The 18,543-nt window shown below is 38.3% G+C and overlaps 2 protein-coding genes across 5 annotated transcripts; one reads left to right on the top strand and one right to left on the bottom strand.

Moving 5' to 3' along the window:
* Window positions 1-463: 463 nt before the first annotated feature.
* acp1 (acid phosphatase 1) lies at window positions 464-12,400 on the bottom strand. Of its 4 annotated transcripts, none has more exons than XM_057319928.1 (6): window positions 12,305-12,381; window positions 7,200-7,260; window positions 5,175-5,288; window positions 3,429-3,490; window positions 2,220-2,325; window positions 464-857 (listed from the first exon to the last, which is right to left on the bottom strand). In XM_057319928.1, the coding sequence occupies exons 1-6, from the start codon at window positions 12,364-12,366 to the stop codon at window positions 780-782; spliced, it is 483 nt and encodes a 160-aa protein (XP_057175911.1). In that variant the 5' UTR covers window positions 12,367-12,381; the 3' UTR covers window positions 464-779. The 4 variants fall into 4 exon arrangements, with proteins under 4 accessions (XP_057175911.1, XP_057175910.1, XP_057175909.1 ...); XM_057319927.1 differs by lacking the exon at window positions 5,175-5,288 and adding an exon at window positions 5,347-5,460 and having other exon boundaries at window positions 465-857; XM_057319926.1 differs by having other exon boundaries at window positions 467-857; window positions 7,200-7,273; window positions 12,305-12,400.
* Window positions 12,401-14,664: 2,264 nt separating this feature from the next.
* Window positions 14,665-16,760, top strand: fam110c (family with sequence similarity 110 member C). Its single transcript, XM_057319556.1, has one exon. The coding sequence runs from the start codon at window positions 14,863-14,865 to the stop codon at window positions 15,871-15,873; it is 1,011 nt and encodes a 336-aa protein (XP_057175539.1). The 5' UTR covers window positions 14,665-14,862; the 3' UTR covers window positions 15,874-16,760.
* Window positions 16,761-18,543: the final 1,783 nt, after the last annotated feature.

An 18,543-nucleotide genomic window follows, 5' to 3' on the forward strand; every position in this document is an offset into this window, starting at 1 on the left:
TATTTAAATAAATTATGATTGTTTACGCGTTGGGGTCCTGAATCAGTACTGTGAAAGTATTCCTAGATCTCCTCCACAATATGTCAGCATCTCCTAATAGTTTATCTTTCTCAGAATCTGAAAAGATATTTTAGGGGGGTTCAAATGATGTTATCGCTCACAGCAGATGCTTTTTTGAATTTCTATTTGGCAACAGCACAGACAGTTGGAGAAATTGTTGCCAAATGTCTCAGTGATAGTATATAGTGAACATGTATCAAACCATTAATAGACCGAAAGACGGAAGGATAAACAGAGGAACTGGCTTAGAAGAATGTGAGTTTTGTAGTATCTCTTCTTATCTGAAAAAAAAGGATATAACAATAGCAATAACATAACCACAATCCTTCTCAGAAATGACTGTGCATCAGTATAAAGATATTCTAAAATGATGAAATATAATAAGTTTATTTGTCCGTTTCAGTTAAACAGGTTTATAAGAGTATACTGCGTGTTTGTGTGAGGTGCGAAAAGAGTTCAGATTTTCCTGATTTCAGAACATTTAATTTAGTTTATTTGGGTGAATTTCCTCTCCTCAGTTTAACAGATTCTACAGTCAACAAAATCAGTTCATAGTTGTCAAACCTGCATATTACAACTTATTTTACAATTAAGACAAAAACATTGCCAGTGTTTGGTCTGTGTGTTTTCCAAACAGAAAAACTTCAGCATCATTTAGATTAAAGTACTACTAGCATTTTATGTTCAGGTGGGACCGCTGCTGGGAACGTGCACACGTGTTATGAGTGCTGCTCCAGAAAAGCTTTGCAGCATCTCACACACTGTTCATACACCCTCTCAAAGTCTTTATCACTCCCCTGCAAACAAAAAGAAACAAAAAAGTAAAAACATTGTAAAAAGGAGCACTCTAACTTACAGAAGCTGATTTAACCTTAATGAAAAGGTTAACAGAGACCCAAAAGTATACAGATTATGGATATGAAACAAAAAGAAAAATAAGAAAGAAAATAAGAAATCCAATGGGAGGCATGGACCACCAGCATCACCACACACAGTATTCAATAGCAAATCTCAGCTGTCTGGATGGTAAGAGCCACCGCAAGAATGTGGCTGGTGTCGTCACAACAACACAACAATATGAAATGTCCAACTTGCACCCGCTAAACCTCATAGCACGTAAAAGATTTGTATCTTCTATAACATCAGTGTGATTGTGGCCAACACGTGTAACCCAAAACGTGTCCTTGTTGACCTCCATAGATGTCTCTTGGAGAAATGGTGATTTGAGGGATGTACTTTCTACGGGTGGAGTAATTCTCAGTTAGGGTGGCCGTTTAGGTTCTTTCCATTTTATTTTCTCAAGATATAAAACATACTCCCTATTATATGTCTCCTTCGCTCCATCATGTTTGCGGTTTCATATGTTAGCTAATCCAAATCAACTGTGCAATATACTTGCTTTGTGATACTGCATATTCTGCCATCATTTACTAACATTTTTATTCCAAACCTGCATGACTGCAACAACATCTGGATTAGTAAATGCCAGTATTTTCACTTTTAGGTGACCTCTAACTTTAAAAAAGTGTAATAGTTTTACGTTGACTTGTTTTTACAACCAGACACATCAACTCACAATACACGCAGTCAGAGACTGAACCCAAGTTTTCTAGACCTACAGAACAGAACCAAGCAGAATCCCATTTCCAAAAAGTTATCCGATTCTCCATTCTGTCTATAATCAACAGACAGCCGATGCAGTTAAACTCCCTATCCTCTCTAAACCGGCATGCAATAAACCTAACTAACAATGCAATGTAACACTGAAATTGTCACACAAGAATAACCAAACAATCATCAGAATTAAACATAACAGGAGCGGCATTTGAAGTGGTAATTCTGCGGTTCTTTAATAATGAAGGGGACAGTGTTTGGGGCTGGACTAACTCTGAGTCTCTGTGTGCAAGTGTGTGTTTGTGTCCTGGTAAACCCTTTTGACCTTATGGGTACATTTTTGGTCCTCATAAGACAAATATCTTATTACTCAAACTAAATGATCAGATGTTTATATGAAAATGTAAAATGCAGAGGTTTTCTGGTTGCGTTCAGGGGCAGGGTGAGGATTAAGGAACAGTACAAAAACATTATGTCTATGGAAAGACCCCCAAAAACACAGAAACCCAACAGACATGTATGTGTGTGTGTGTTTGTAGACTTACATAGTACGGGTCTTGAATTATCAGTTGTTTTTCAGGGTCATAGTTGCCAAGCAGCTCAATTTTGGCTTTAGATTGCTTCACGCTGTTTGCCTTCTTATTCAGATCCCTATTTAAAAAACAACCACACATGAGATTCCTGGCTGACACTCCAACACAGTATTAAAATAATAACACAATTGGACCAGAAAAGTAATGTGACCAAGAACTCTCATGCTAATTCCCTAAATGTATCATGGTATCTATATTATATACAGTTTATATTACTACTAATTCAAGAATGTGATCTTGGAAACAGTCAATGATATTTAACATGCCCCAGGATTACAACACTCATTCCAACATACACACAGACGATAACTAAAGAAATCGCAACACACCCCTGGTGACTGACAGCTTTTGTAAGTGATCATGAATGAATACAAACAGAAAGAAATTAAATGAATACAAAAATATAATGCACTGCCATTATACCAAATTGATACTGATAGTTCTACTGAAATGGATGCTGGGATTGTGAGATAGTTATTCATATGCCAGCTTCGGACAAAAGCTGAGACCCAGGACCGCAGAGCAAAGATGAGGAATCTAAAGAACTCAGTAATCTGCTTAAAAAGCACTGGATGGAGCAGTAACATGTGATTCTAACAATATCCACCTCTCACCAAAAGACTATACGGCCCCCACTGCACTCGCTCTTCAGACTTCACTTTTTCTTTTTTTCTTGCACCTTTTATCAATGAAGGTGTGGAGGCCAAAGCAAGCGATTGTGTACGAGCTTGTCTATAGTGCATGGGGATGATACGTGAGGGTGCCAGGACCGCCCTTAAGAGGTAGACATGCATTTTGCGAGTGGAACACAAAAGAAGACATTTTCTCAGTGGTTTTGTGTCCATTCATTGGAAGTCAATGGGGGCCAATGTTGTTTGGTTACTAACATTCTGCAAAATATCTTCTTTTGTTTTCTGCAGAAGTGAGAAAGTCATACAGGTGATGACAGAATGTTCAATTTTGGGTGAACTGTTCCTTTAAGCATCAGTCAAAATAAAGGCGTCAGGTGGGAATTAGTCAGGATAGTTAAGACTCCCAAAAGTCTTATAGCTGCTTATCACTTTAAAGTCCTGAGAACTTTTCAACTGTTTTCCCTCTGAGAACAAAATAATCAAATAAAAAAGCCACTTTCAGAAACACAGTCACGCCAGAACTACATACCTCAAGTTGCTCTCGTCCATGCAGAGAATATGATCGAACGTCATGAAGTCATCGTTAGTGATCTAACAAAGAGAAAACCACACACGGTAATTAATACATGCAATTCAATAAATTTCTCATTGCCACTGAACACGGGTCAACGATTCTCGAAACCACATGTAGCTTATTTTCCTCTCTTAATTCTCCCTGTCTTTCACTGAAAGCGGCGATTTTACAGCATGAAACGCTTGGACGAGATCCAGCGAACTTGTGCAAAGACGGCACGTCTGTTCGAACATTCGCTTCCCTCGCCCAAGACACAGGGTTATGAAACAGATCAAAACACATCTGTAGCTGCGTGTGTATGTGTTTATATGTTGAGCAAAAACCAACATTATTCATCTGGGATGCACTGCTGGGAGTCAATCATGGTAGGAAGGTACTTTGCCAATTTAAACCGAAACGAAACATGAACAATACATATGCATGAAATGCATTATTAATGCATACGATTTTATATAACAATTATGAACATGTTTTCTTGCGTAATTGCAAACTTAGCTTTGCACAGCCTTGTATAAATCTGACCTATAAAGGCCGAGGTAAAGCCTGTCCACATGACTGGAATATTTGACTGACGGCTTGAATTTGTGGGAGGAAAGCACACCAGTTAGGAGTTTTACAGTCAGAAGCCAAAGCATGTATATGTCAGGACTGGAACGGTGACGGCTAACCACGAGTTTCATGATGTTTCAGTATTCTTGTTTACACCCTGTAAGTTGTTTGAAATTCAATCATCATTTATTCACCCTCATGTAGTTCCAAACCTGTATGACTTGCTTTCTTCTGTAGAACACAAAAGAAGATATTTTGAAGAATGTTGGTAACCAAACAACACTGGACCCCATTGACTTACATAGTGTGGACACAAAACCACGGAGACATTTTCTCAAAACAGAAGTAGTCATACACAGGTTTTGTGGGTGAATAAACAACGACAGAATGTTTTTTTGGGTGAACTATTCCTTTGTTGTAATCAATAAATGAATCAATTACGCATAACTGGATGGTCATGTGCCTTAAAAAGATTTTAGACCACTTTACAGCTTGAACGACACATTTTTGTTTCAAATAAGCACTTTAACACAAACACAAGCTTCAAATTTCTGTTTTTAAACTCCACAGAACGTCTTCCCCATATAGGCTACTTTCATTCTGGTGCTTTCACAAACAGATGGGTTAGTCAAAATTATTGTAACCAACATAACTTAACTTGTTAGGACCCCAGAAAATCCTTTAATATGGTACAGGTGGTGGCTCTATGATGCAAGTCTAGTAGCAGCAGCTATGAATGATGCATTACAGAAAGCGATTCAAAACATCAAGCTCTCTATGGAACTTCATCAGGAAGCGCATGATAAAAAAGCGCTTGGGGAGAATGAGAGGTCAAAGACAGCCTGGATGTCTGTCGAAATCAATTTATTTGCAAGAAATGTATAGGAATAAAGATACATATCTATGTCCAGTGTGTGACAAAAATGAAGTTTCTGACTGTAAATTAGGATTAGATAACCTCCCGTGCCAAACTTGGCTTTATTTCGCGCTCGTTTTTATGAGCGAGAGTGACTGAAGTTACGGTTTCTGAAATGCTTGCTGTAACCTAGGGATGATTAAATGCGGGTTCGCACTGTGTCTGTTGATACATCAATGAAAAATTGGACTCGTTCCTCTCCTTCTCTTACACAAACACACGCACATCTGCAGTACCTGTCTTGCCCTGTGATCTGTCTCTATGCCATGTTTCCTGAGGCAGGCCAGACCACGGGTGTCAGGAGCGCTGCCAGTATTCCAATCTGACGTGGCACCAGAGTCTATAACCCACTGCAAACACAAAAAACACTGTTCTAGCGTTAAGCGCTAATGCTAATCAGGACCCCACCTGCCGCGCCACGTGCCTCATGGACACGTCGTGTCTCTTCATGCAGGCTTGGCCGCGGTGATCCGGGGGGTTTCCGATCTCATAAGTGGATGTTGCTGCACTGTCTATTCTCCACTGAAGACACACATATACACATACAGAATTGATGATAAAAGCAACTCTGTGGCACATTATACACACAAACAAAAGAGCAGAATGGCATTTGGTTAGATAGAAGTGAGGTTTGGAGCATCCACAGGTCTGATAAGTCTTCATTACTGGACTCAGTTGAAGAATCAGGCCTGAAACATTCTCTATGCAAATATGCAAACGCTTAAATCTATGCAAGACCTTGTGTTTCCAAGTTTGATTTTCAGTTGTTTTCAGTTTAGGATTCAGTGCAGGTACCTGTATACGACTCTTTCTTCTGTGGAACACAAAAGAAGATATTTTGAGAAATGCCTCTGTGGTTTTGTGTCTATACAATGGAAGTCAATGAGAAACAATGTTTGGTTATCAATGTTCTTCAAAATACTTTCTTTTTAGTTTTGCAGAAGGCACACAGGTTTGGAATAACATAAGGGTGAGTAAATTCATATTTAGGTGAACTACCCCTTTAAAGGCTGAGTAGGCAATCCTGTCCAGAAACGTTTTTTGTCATGCTGGTTGGAAGTCTCTAACATCCTGATAGCAATCAATAAGTAAAGCGAAACATTGGTATTTTTACAATTATATATCTTCTGTGAAAGGCATAGGGTCAAAAACGTTGGACCAATTACTGCCAATGATACATCATGTGTACATTTTCAGTCAGTGTATTTTGCATCCCACTGCGCACCCTGTTCACGCATACATCATACGTCATCAGCGCGCTCATGTGCGATGTGCAGGCAGCGGGACAACGGCGGACAAAGAGCAGGTACCTGGAGATGTTCGTTATTGTAGTAATGTAATTAACTTTGTACTGTAATGTTTTCTCACCGGTGAATGTGACATGACTTCACTGGAACCGATCCAACAGCTACTGGTCTGTGCGCGCGCTCATGTGTTTTGGAGGAGGCGTGGCTTTGAATGGTGATTCACGAGAGGGAGGGATCGTATGATTGCACTGCTAGCAGGCAAACGTTAGCATTTTCCAAATGATCTACTCTGCCTTTAAGGCCACGGACATTTGGAGGGTACCTCTATTTCCCCCTTGAGGTTTTTAGAGCCACAGTAACACAAGAATGCATGTAATATATAACAGGATTAAGGACTGAAATTGTGTTTGCATATTTGTATATAGTATGTTTCTAGCCTAAACTTTAAGGCTGGATGTTGACACATTAACTTTGTACTTTGGTGGATGAGGCAACAGTTTAATCCTGTTTGTCAAACAAATAAAGAACATTCTCTCATCATTATAACAGCTGTAATAGAAGACTTCAATGATGCTCGATCCTAAAAGAGAGAAAGCAAAGTTGCTGCTGACCCACAGGATCCTGCCAATTGCATTTTCCAGTCCTTTCCTTCAGGGATAAGATTCAAACAAACAAAACAACAACAATCTTTTCAATCTGTCACTGTACTTAACAAACCCACCATAGCACCTAAACGTATTTAAAAGCATTTAGTGTAATACATTGTGTAAATTTACATTAGTGTTTTCTTCAGTAATGCCAAAATCTGTATTGATTCTTTGTTTAAAATATTCCAGTAGTCAGCATTCCAGTTGTCATATTTGGGCAAGTTTAGCAACCAATAAAAATCTAAATAACATAATTTGATAATGGCACCTTAAATAAGATGCAAGATCAACACAACATGTGGTCACATTCTGTTTAAGTATGAATCATTTTAAGATGTATGCATATTGATAGTGCGGCACCACTTACCTTGTCCACCACTCCAGTGTCTGTAACCATTTTCCTGAAAACAGCCTCACCTATTGGGGATCTGCAGATATTCCCTGGATTATTGGGTAAAGAATAATCGATGCAGTGTTTTAAATACTACTTTCATGTGTTTCGATGAGGCTTCTGTTAGCTTAGATCAAACTCAAAATGCTGACATTATCAAGACTAAACTACATAAAAAAATCAAGTTCACCAAATAGGGAGACAACTTGGGTTAACTTGGCATTAGACACTGACAGTGAAACTAAAGACCAGAGATAAACTGAGTGATCAATACAGAAAAAGGAAATTACGCTCTACTATTTTTAAGGTCTACGGGTGGGTTGCACCAACAAGGACTAAAGTAAATAGAGTTTAGAGCTAATCTAGGGTTTGTTGATCCTAGGGATGGGCAATATGGCCCCAAAACGCTATCGCGATATTTTCTGGTATTTGATGCGATAAAAATGACAATATAACTATAACACCATCCACCTGTGTTTTTTGCTACAAGTGATAGTAGCTGCATGTAGTAAAGAGCCCCAGAAATACCCCAAATCATACAAGCTCCTAAAATATACCTACAGTATTTTTGTAAATATAAAATATAATTGTGACATTCGACTAGGGATGGGCGATATGGCCCAGCTATATGGTCCTATATGGTCCTCGGACGTGTTCTGGGGCTGTTTGCGGCAGCACCTCCGGCTGAGGTGCGCCTGTTCGGGACGGGACCACAATTTAGACAGGGCGCCCACAATACCGGTGTCCCTGGTCACTGGTGCCGCTAAAATAACTACTCTTCTCGGGATGTCGGTCTTTTCCCTTTAATCACAGAAGCTGCGTCTGAATTCGCTCATTCACTATTCCCTATATAGCGAATGCTACATAGTCCACTATATGGGGAAGAAGTGAATGAAAATGAGTGAACAATTTCGGACACTGACGTAACGTTTATTGTATTAGGTTTTAATAAAGAGAACAAAACAAATGTTCGACACGTTTATTTACTATTACATTTGTTACGTTCAATAAAATTACTTAATATATTTAAAATAAAACACTGCTATGTATAACATTCATTTAATCTGTTTATTTTCAAAAGTAGAAAATAACTGTCAACAAGAACAAACACAAGTGTATAAACGCACATTCGTGGCATTAACGGTCACTCTCTTCCAGCTGATTCTAATCAGACGGTTGATTCGCATTGTATCATGGGAAATATGAGTGAGCGGATGTACACTCAAAATCAGAATGCATTGTGTGTAAAAAATAGTGAACAAGTGTAGGGAATGAGATGTTTACTCAGAATTCAGAAACAGATATAGTGCACAATATAGGAGATAGGAGGCGAATTGAGACACAGCTAGACTTTGTGCTTGTATGTATTGCTTAAGAAAGCAGGGCATCTTGAACTTGACGCTTCACAGCCGACCACCCAGTTAATGAAACCGCCGTGTACTCACCGCCGTGCTGAGGTGTTTCATTTATTTCCATTTGTATTTCCAAAAAACACATCACTGAAGCATGACATGACGCTTATGTATCTGTTTCTGATCCTTTTCCCGCACATTTTATTATAGATGTGTGTTTTTTATGATTTAAACCACCTCAGCAGCAAGTTTAAAGGTGCCATGAATTAAAATCACAATTTTAACGCGAGCTTTTGTTATATAAGAGGGAATCGTATTCACCCGAACATCATGTAAGTGTCAGAACTGAAAACGCCCTTGTTACTGAGATTACATCTGTTATTGACACCAGGCCCAGCGAATATGGAGGACTAAACCTGCAAAAATTATAAATAAATGAATGTATAAATAAATATATAAACGAATAAATGTAATAATATGAAAATAAATACAGGAATGAATGGTTTGATAAAACAAAATAATTCGTTTTAGCTATTATTGATCTTAGCTTTAACTTTTCTTTTCATTTTTTAAATTAATTTATTTTTTTTTGTGTCCATTTTTAATTATTTTTAATTATTATTATTTTTTATTTTTAGATTATTTTATTTATCCTTTCCTTTTATTTTTACATTTATTTATTTATACGTTTATTTATTTTTATATTTATTTATTATCGCATGTATTTATTTCCACTTTTATTTATTTATTCTTGTATTTATTCTTACTTTTCTGTGTCTTGTATGATAATTAGATGGGTTGGTCTTGCCTACTATTGGTTCAGCGTAGATTGAAGCGTTTGATCGATTACTCTTGACTTGTTTTGGACTAACGTCACGTCACTCACTGATCGTTTGCTTCGTGTATAACGTTTATGGCGTGCGCACAATTAGCTAGAGAGTTACAGCATTTAGCCAATGAAGTCGATAACCATGCATCAAATGACTATGTGTCATTCAGATTAGATGCACTTATTGAGGATTTATTACAGATTGACGGAGAGATAAATGACAAAGTTCTTCAAAATCTGTGCGAGTCAGGGGGTGCTAAGGTGGTGACCAAGTTCCGGTTACAGGTCCTCTGCCAAAGAGGTGCATGAACGACCTCAGCAGATTCGTCGATTCTGAAAGCACAAGACGACTTGATATTAAGATGTCTAATAAACACAGACTTTCTTGTTACATGATTTTGACATTCTTGTTAAGATTGCAAATTATTGGTATGATCGCCCGTAACGGCTGAAGCGAGGTGAAAAAATAAATAAAGCGATTTGACACGGGATTCGTACCCATACAATAAAGTGAGGCAGCGTGTCACTACGGTAACAATCACACTAAGCTATTTCGCAATGCTAGCTGCTGCGGATCTTTGCAATAATATCAAGATGTCACACAACAATATGCAGCTGGATGAATCAAGGGAATATGCCCGTTTTAACTTGTGACCTCTGTGTTATTTATCTCTTATGGAATGTAGTTTACGAGTACCGTTTAGTAACCACGTCTTTTTAGAAGGAATGGTTTCCATTTGATGGCCCCTGTAGTGAAAGAACGATGCTCATTACTACCGTGTTAACTTGTGACTTAAGTTCACTATGTCTCAATTCATTTACATTATGTTACATCATGTTACATTAAATCTTTACGCTTTTTCTAACCGAAAGGCTGCTTATAACTATCACTTTGACAAAGCGTTAGCTTGCGACTTCGGTTTACAAGCTCATCTGTGTAGTTAAACCTTATTACATTTTGTGCTTTATGATTTTCACCAGTTGAACTGTAACGCCACCATAGCATAGCACCCTCTGACTCGCACAGACTTTGAATGTGCTGCAAAGAGGCTAACAACCGAGGGAGAACTTTGTCATTTATCTCGCCGTCAATCTGTAATAAATCCTCAATAAGTGCATCTAATCTGAATGACACATAGTCATTTGATGCATGGTTATCGACTTCATTGGCTAAATGCTGTAACTCTCTAGCTAATTGTGCGCACGCCATAAACGTTATACACGAAGCAAACGATCAGTGAGTGACGTGACGTTAGTCCAAAACAAGTCAAGAGTAATCGATCAAACGCTTCAATCTACGCTGAACCAATAGTAGGCAAGACCAACCCATCTAATTATCATACAAGACACAGAAAAGTAAGAATAAATACAAGAATAAATAAATAAAAGTGGAAATAAATACATGCGATAATAAATAAATATAAAAATAAATAAACGTATAAATAAATAAATGTAAAAATAAAAGGAAATGATAAATAAAATAATCTAAAAATAAAAAATAATAATAATTAAAAATAATTAAAAATGGACACAAAAAATAATAAATCAATTTAAAAAATGAAAAGAAAAGTTAAAGCTAAGATCAATAACAGCTAAAACGAATTATTTTGTTTTATCAAACCATTCATTCCTGTATTTATTTTCATATTATTACATTTATTCGTTTATATATTTATTTATTTATACATTTATTTATTTATAATTTTTGCAGGTTTAGTCCTCCATAAGCGAACCTCAGGTTCTGTAATGCACCTGTCATTGATAGGTTGAACACCGCCTCCACAGGAGAATATCAACGACTACTTCTCTAGCCCCGCCCACTGGTTCGCGCATGACAGTACTTAAGTAACAAGTGGCGCAGAACCAGATAGAGCGAGCAAGCAATAAACAAGATCGCAAAATATTGTGGAGTCAGTGCCTGGTTGTGGAAGAACACAGTCGCTGCATAACCTTCCTTCGGATTCCCACATTAGTAATGCGTGGTTGAAGTTTATTTTTAAAGGCGTTCCAGCTCACGTGGGTAAAACATTACCGCGGATTACTTTGTGAACAAGGCAGAGGTCGACGATGGATTTGCGGAGAGACTAAAATTAAAAAGCAGTGCTGTGCCGTCAATATTGGATCCGATAGGAATGGCGCAGTAATCTTATGCGAGTACAACATTTTTGTACTATGCGTCACTATTGCTTTGTTAGAGATCGCTTGATATGCCCTGTGTAACCTAACGTTATGTCTCTAACCAAATTCACAGAAGGCTCCAACTAAGTTTACTACGCAAAGTGCTATCCAATCATAGCAGTGGGCGTTTACTTCCAAGTCTTCATGGCGGAACGCCCATTCAAACCGATCGTTTGTCGAGCCGGCCTCAAAACCCGGGAAGAAAATAGCCTATTAGTTATTGACTTCGATGTTTTTGAATGTAAAAACCACGCGAACATCATAAGTAGACCTCATACGACAGTATAAAACAATAAACAAGCCCAGTTCATCACACCTTTAAAGTTAATCCCTAACTGAGAGATAAATCAGAGTTTCAAATAATGGAGCAACAGAATTAAAGTTAATCTAGGTTTAATGTAGAATTAAAACCTGGATCAAATGATAGCTTAAATATAAACCTGATTATTTTTAAACATTGGTTTACAGTTTGGTGCAACAGAATGATTAAATAAACCTTGATTTAAGACTAATCCTTGTTGGTGCAAACCAACCTACGTTTAATAAAACGTCAGTATCATCTGAGGTGATTTCATTTATACCGGTTTATTGAAGCTTTTATTTAGCGATATAGCCTGCGGTTTGGCTGTCTAGTCCAGCTCTAATGTTGCCTTATGTTTTACCCGTCTAAAAATGACATAAACGTTGATAAAAGTTACTACGTTGGTTATAAACTCTCTTACCCAAGCACACGAATAATATCGACTTTCCACTGGAAGCCGCCATGTTGATATGTAAAAGACATCCGCGTGAGCGCTGCGGACTGCCCACCTGTTTGCCTGATGTAAATTCAACATGCTAAAATAAAAAAGCAAATGTTTAAATGCTATTACGGAATAAACGTGATTATTAAGCATTATTATCAAAAGCTATTATTAGGTTTACTTTGTTGGAGAATACACTCCAATCTGATTACTATCTTTACATTATAAATTTCAGAATACGACTTTAGATTTTGCCCTGTAAGGCAGAACATAAGATGTGTATAATCAATTATATAACATTTATTCACACTATTTTAATTGTTGTAAGGAGTATGTAAACACCATAGACACACAGGAATCACTCTCCCCCCAAAAAAATCTGGACTGGAAATTAGGAAAAATAACCTGCCTTTTCTTTTTGGAAAGTAACACATGATACGTCTGCTTTGTGTTGCATTCCTATTTACATGAAAAAGACAACACAGACAGGCAGAAGACAAACCAATGCCGTTTGCAATGTTTCAGCCTGCTATCACTAAAATTGTAAATCATAGCAGAAAGAACATATCCTGACAACTGAGAATGTTACTGTCAGACGAGGTTCCCCTTGGTTCTATTAAGCAAAAAGGCCAGGCATTCAAACCAATACTTTGTAAACCATGGACAGTGCTAACCCCCATAACACTGTGCTTTACCTCTTTTAGTATGCCATCTTCTGGTTTCACAGAGATACTGCACTGAAAAAAAATCTGTTGGATTAACATGAAAAAATTAGGTACATCGGTTGCACATAATAAAGTTATGTTTACTCAGCATAATTTGATTATGTTCAAATTGCCAAATTTATGTTTGTTAAACAAACATGATTTTTATATGTTAACGTTTCATATTTTAATTTAACGTTCTCAACATAAGTGTTTTTAGTTAATGTGACATAACATTTTCTTTTATCTCTAACAAGATTTTAAATCAACCAAGCTTAACAGAAATTCAAATTAAAATATGTAACCGCCCACCACCTAAGCAAAGGCAACGTTTTTCTAAACAATGGTAACCACAAAACTTAAAAATATAACAAACTCTTCTAAATCTCAAAGATAAATGAACATTAAACCCTAACAAGTGTTTCTCTTTACTGAAAAACACCTAAAACAACACTTAATTAAGAAAATAACTCTCAAAATGTAGTCTTATGCAAAGCATGCTGGGAAATATATATCCTCTGCCTAGTTGTAACAATTATGTTAACACAACACAAATAATTTATGTAGTGTCAACATGGATGGATTAAGTTACATAACTGAACATGAAAAAAATCATGTTGTGACAAAATTGTAAAAAAAATATGTTGATTTAACTTATTTAAATTAATCAAATTGTACAAGCAGCAAAAAAACATTTTTTTCAGTGTGCATTTATTAAAGATTACCTAACATGAGATCATGAAAATTACATTTCAGGCAGTGTGTAATGTTGCCGTGTTTGAAAGTAAGCATTCTGCCAAGTTGTAAATCCGAAGGTGAATGAATAACAAAGTTATTGGCTTGGAAAAGGTAGTCGACTCTGAATCGCGCAAACGAGTCGTCCCTAGTCCGATTCGCGAACCGCCGCGGATTTACGTTACTACATATAGTGCGCCCCTACGTTTTGCTAGGACTGCCTGCAAAAAACTCATTCTTCTCCCCCAAACACTGTAGCTCGTGAGCCTCATTCGCGGTAGACCAATCACAGCAGACTAGACCATCTGACCAATCACAGCAGACTAGACCATCTGACCAATCACATCAGACTAGGCTAGCGGAAAGGAGGGGATTAGACAGATGAATCGCGGAACGAATCATCTGAGAGTCAGTCAATATGTAAGGTAAGAATAACTGCCTATTATTACGAAATAATAGTGTTTTTACACCTTCTATGTACATAAACTTGTTGTTGGACACTCCATAAACCAAAGTAGGACCTTAAAAATTCCTAGTTATGTACTCTTTAATAGCACCTTTAAACCTGTATGCAATAAATCAGTGTTATCCATCTTCATGTTTTTGATTCTAGTAGGAGTCAAAACTGCACTGCTTATTGCAATATGTATAGGCCTATGTACTGTATATCAGAAATCAGTTCCTCTTATACAACCAGTTTTATCATTATATCCATTTCTTCACCAGTTCAAGCTTAAATGTAGCTATTTTTCATTTTGGTTAATAAGTATCCCTATTGTGACTATCTTTCTTAAAAATAATGCAATGGCATATTTTAAACCGTGGCTTGTCCAAATACCCTTTGGGGCAACTTGTATCCTCTTACCACATATCTTTTCAAAGTATATGTCCTACATCTCCAGTGTCAGAACTTGTGCTGTCTCAACCTGTTAGTGGGTGGAGAAATAGGTGAGTATATGAACAGGTAAGGGTATGCGTCAGACTCAGCTCTATCAGAAGGCTCAACATTGCAACATGTTTTGATATGCTTCTACAAAGCAGCACTTGGATGTAACAAGTTATACGGATTGTACGCATTTGTTAACCTAGACCAGATAAATGCTTAAGAAAACGCAAGGATCGGCCGACGTGGACGCGTCGCGCATTCTTGGGAAGGGTCCTGAGTTCCTGAGGAAACAGATTGAACGCGAAAACGAGGGGAATATGGGACGCGTCAGCGCTGTGGAGAGACTGGCGGCCAGTAAACCGCAATACGTTAAAAGTCAACAGGTAGCCAGTTCTCCCCAAGAGCCCGTCAGCCTCGGGTGTGCGCTCGCGAGCAGTCAAAGGTCCTCAAACGGGCACGGTTTCGTTAGGAAAACCACCAGCGTTGATGTTGAGAATGAACCGAAGCGTCAAGAAGAGACCAATGTGGTGAGACGGATCAGCTCGAAAAAACGCGATTCGATTCTGTTGTACAGACAGAAGTGTGAACTCTTGCGAGGGTCCCCCGGCGGAATAAAACAACTGATTAAAAAGTCAATCAAAGGCAAGACAAACGCGTTTTCCGAAGCGCAAAGTGACAGTTTGAATTGTGAGACTGCGCTTGGCACCACGCGTGAAGACTGCGTTCAAGAGTCTTCGTTCACTTCGCTCGTCTTAAACGGGTCAACCAAGTTGGACCCGCAATCACGTGGGACAGAAGACCCACCAAGAGCGCCTTGTCACCGGAGAGTGGCCGAAACGCAGGAGCAGGAGCGCAAGAGCCGAAGAGGGGTGGCGCGCTCAAGCTCCGACATCAGTTCGCGCTACTCGAAAAACTTTGTGGATTTCGACGCCTTCTTCGTGTACTGTGGCCTCGAGGGAGACGTCATTGAGTCCATGGGCAAAGAAAACTTCTACGCGCGCTCGGACGACCTCGGCTGCAGAATTCGGAGTGTCAGCGTTGCGACGTCGGAAGAGGCGTTTTCGAACAGCAGCGGGCACAGCGACGGACTTCAGGAGGACGAGCTTCAGGAGAAAGTGCGCCAAGGGTTATCCGTCGTGGAGCGCAACGCGCGCATCATCAAGTGGCTCTACAGCTGCAGAAATGCAGTGGAGGCTGGAAAGACACTGAGAGTTTTGGATTGAATATTTTTAGCGGTTTTGTTCAGTTCCACCAGATTCCCGTCAGATTTCTGACCCTGTTTAGTGTTTACATAAACTTGGATGATGTCAGTTGGTTAAGACATTTCTCCACAATAGGCTAGATTCTGCTGGAACCGTGTTTCCATTGGATGTCATGTTACTTGATTTTATTGAATATTTATGTCCAGAGTTTTATATCATTGCATAGCCTGCTATCTAGGTCTGGAGTTGAGACTTTTCCCGCATGATTTAGATCCAACCCCCAAACTCACCTGCCTTTAACTTCATAGCTTGTTCATGTGTTTAATCTGGGTTGGAGGAAAGTGGGCCCCGAGGGCCAGAGTTCTTTTGCATTCTACCTGTATTTCAGTGTTATGTTAAAAGTGGGTTGCAAATTGATTTTTACTTTCATGATAGTTTACAAAGACATTTAAAAGTTTACACCAAACAGGCCATCATATATGCCTTTCAGCAATGGAATCTGCCCTTGAGATATGGATTAACATGGCCTTAAACAAACACTTGACTTCAGTTCGTTGTGTAACAGGAAAGAGTGAAGAAAAATTGTTGCGTTCACACCCTGTTTGGGTGTGTATAATTTGTGCCACTGTCACATAGGTTATAGGATCAGGTGGCTGTTTATCCTGGGTCCTGACTGTCTCGTCATATCTTCCTGACTCAGTACTGTGAAAATTCACATAGTCGCTTAATTTTTAAAGGAACACAATAAGGTGCAAACATTCATACAACCTGGCACGCTATATGGAAATGCTATGTAAACTACAAATGCAGCTGTAAAACATTTGAATAAAAAGTTTCTCTGCAAACTATTTCTGTACTTTTGTATGCTCTCTTGAGGTTATAGCTCTCGTAACAACATTAAAATCGAGACAATCACTGAATATTGTTCATAAAGCAGACAATGAACAAGTATTTAAGACTATAAATGTATAATTATTGTATGTCTAATAATTCAAATTAATTTATTTTTAAATGTCTGTAGAGCACAGAAAGTAACCCCTCTGGCATGTAGACTTTTGGGCAGGTTTGATCTTGCAGTGGGAGTGTTTTTGGCCTTTGCACTACTTTAAAGATCGGGTATCATGCTATGTCATGCATTCTGACTTCTTTACACTGTTAAACGTGCTGGCTTCTCATGCTTAACATGGTCAACTTGTTAAAAAACGAGATGGACGCATGAAGTAGTATTCCTGTACTTGATACACTCCCTCAAGCACTCCAAATTGTTTCGGAAAGTTTTTTCTAATTCTGGATCCCTGTGTCGTCAAAGCGATCCTATTCCTTTTATTGGCCACTCTCCCGGAAAAGCACGGCAAGGGAAAAGAAAGAGCCCGCCCACGAGCCAACCGACAAGCGAGACCCGCTTACCATCAAGATTATCTGCACTGCGTCAAGATGGGCTGCGCTGCAGCTCGTTACTATGGCGATACTGAAGTTTAGGTGTGTCTGTTTGTTCACGGCATTTCAGTGACGGATGTTATAAAAACGTGGACTAACGCTGGATTTGGAGTTCGTTTGAAACTGATAGATGGTTCGGTCCCAGTGCTAAAAGATGCCGGACATGAACTGCACGCGGTAAGTCAAACTAAGTCATACGTCTGTGTTTTGTTGGCAATCGGCGTGTACGTGCATAATGTACAAAATATGAAGGGATTAATGTGATGATGTGTTGCTTGCTCGTGCTGTAGTTCCATCCCACTCTCCCCACTAGTCCCATCTCTTGCAGCTCGTGTTTTTCCGGAAATAATCGTACAGCTGTATCTCTCTTTTATAAATTTGATCAAACTAAATACTCTTCGAAGATGCGACGTATGCAATACTGTATAGGCACTCAAGATTAATATTAGATTGGTAGAAACTGCCTGATACGCGATCTTTAAATTACAATATAACTTTTTTAGAACTTCAGGATTCAAGAAGGTTGGCAGAATAGTTTCTTGGCAATAGTAAGGGTTTTACATGAGTTTAAATTTGTTGTGTGCAAACATTGTAGAGACCAGAGAGGATTATTGCATAAGGAAGTTGATTCAGTAAATGCTTTGAGTCAAAAGTCCAATTCCATGAAGGCTTACATGCTATTCCATTTTTGCTCTTTTATAATTCATTTTGTGTCTGATAATTGTTTTAATTTGATAAATTCATGCTGACAAGCATTCATGTAGTACTGTACATTATGCAATGAAAATACCACTAAAAAGTTTACCTTCATTCATTTAACAGACGGAAATGAGTTGGGGGGCATTTAACATTTTGCATTTAGAGTTAGCAGTAAGCACTTTATGATATAAAAAATGTACATGGAAAACATGGAAAGTTTAGCTTTTCAGTCAAATGTCTATGCAGATATGTACTTGATAACCACAGTCTAAGAAATATTGTCTGCAACTAAAATAGTTAAGTCCATCCCAGTCCGTTTTTATTTTATTTTAACTGTAAATCTTTGCGATTGGGGGCTTATTGTTGATATTAATGGTGTGTAAAAGACTAGAAATGCACATTTTTAGTACTCCTAAAAAAAAAGTCATTTTTTATTAATTTTGTGATGTTATTATCCATCTTATTCCGTGGTTCATTCTCTCCATTGCCCTTCCCCCATCGCAAAATCAAAACACGACAACATGTGCAGAGTCCGTGTCACGTGCAAGAAGCGGC

Source organism: Triplophysa rosa, linkage group LG21 (genome assembly GCF_024868665.1).
Source record: "Triplophysa rosa linkage group LG21, Trosa_1v2, whole genome shotgun sequence".
Classification (NCBI taxonomy): Eukaryota; Metazoa; Chordata; class Actinopteri; order Cypriniformes; family Nemacheilidae; genus Triplophysa; species Triplophysa rosa.

Coding starts and splice junctions, on each gene's coding strand:
- acp1 (XM_057319928.1), bottom strand. CDS start 12,366: ATGTCTTTTACATATCAACATGGCGGCTTCCAGTGGAAAGTCGATATT. Junction 2,326..3,428: donor ATGGACGAGAGCAACTTGAG/GTATGTAGTTCT, acceptor TTTTTTAAATAG/GGATCTGAATAAGAAGGCAA. Junction 858..2,219: donor TAATTCAAGACCCGTACTAT/GTAAGTCTACAA, acceptor TTTTGTTTGCAG/GGGAGTGATAAAGACTTTGA.
- fam110c (XM_057319556.1), top strand. CDS start 14,863: ATGCTTAAGAAAACGCAAGGATCGGCCGACGTGGACGCGTCGCGCATT.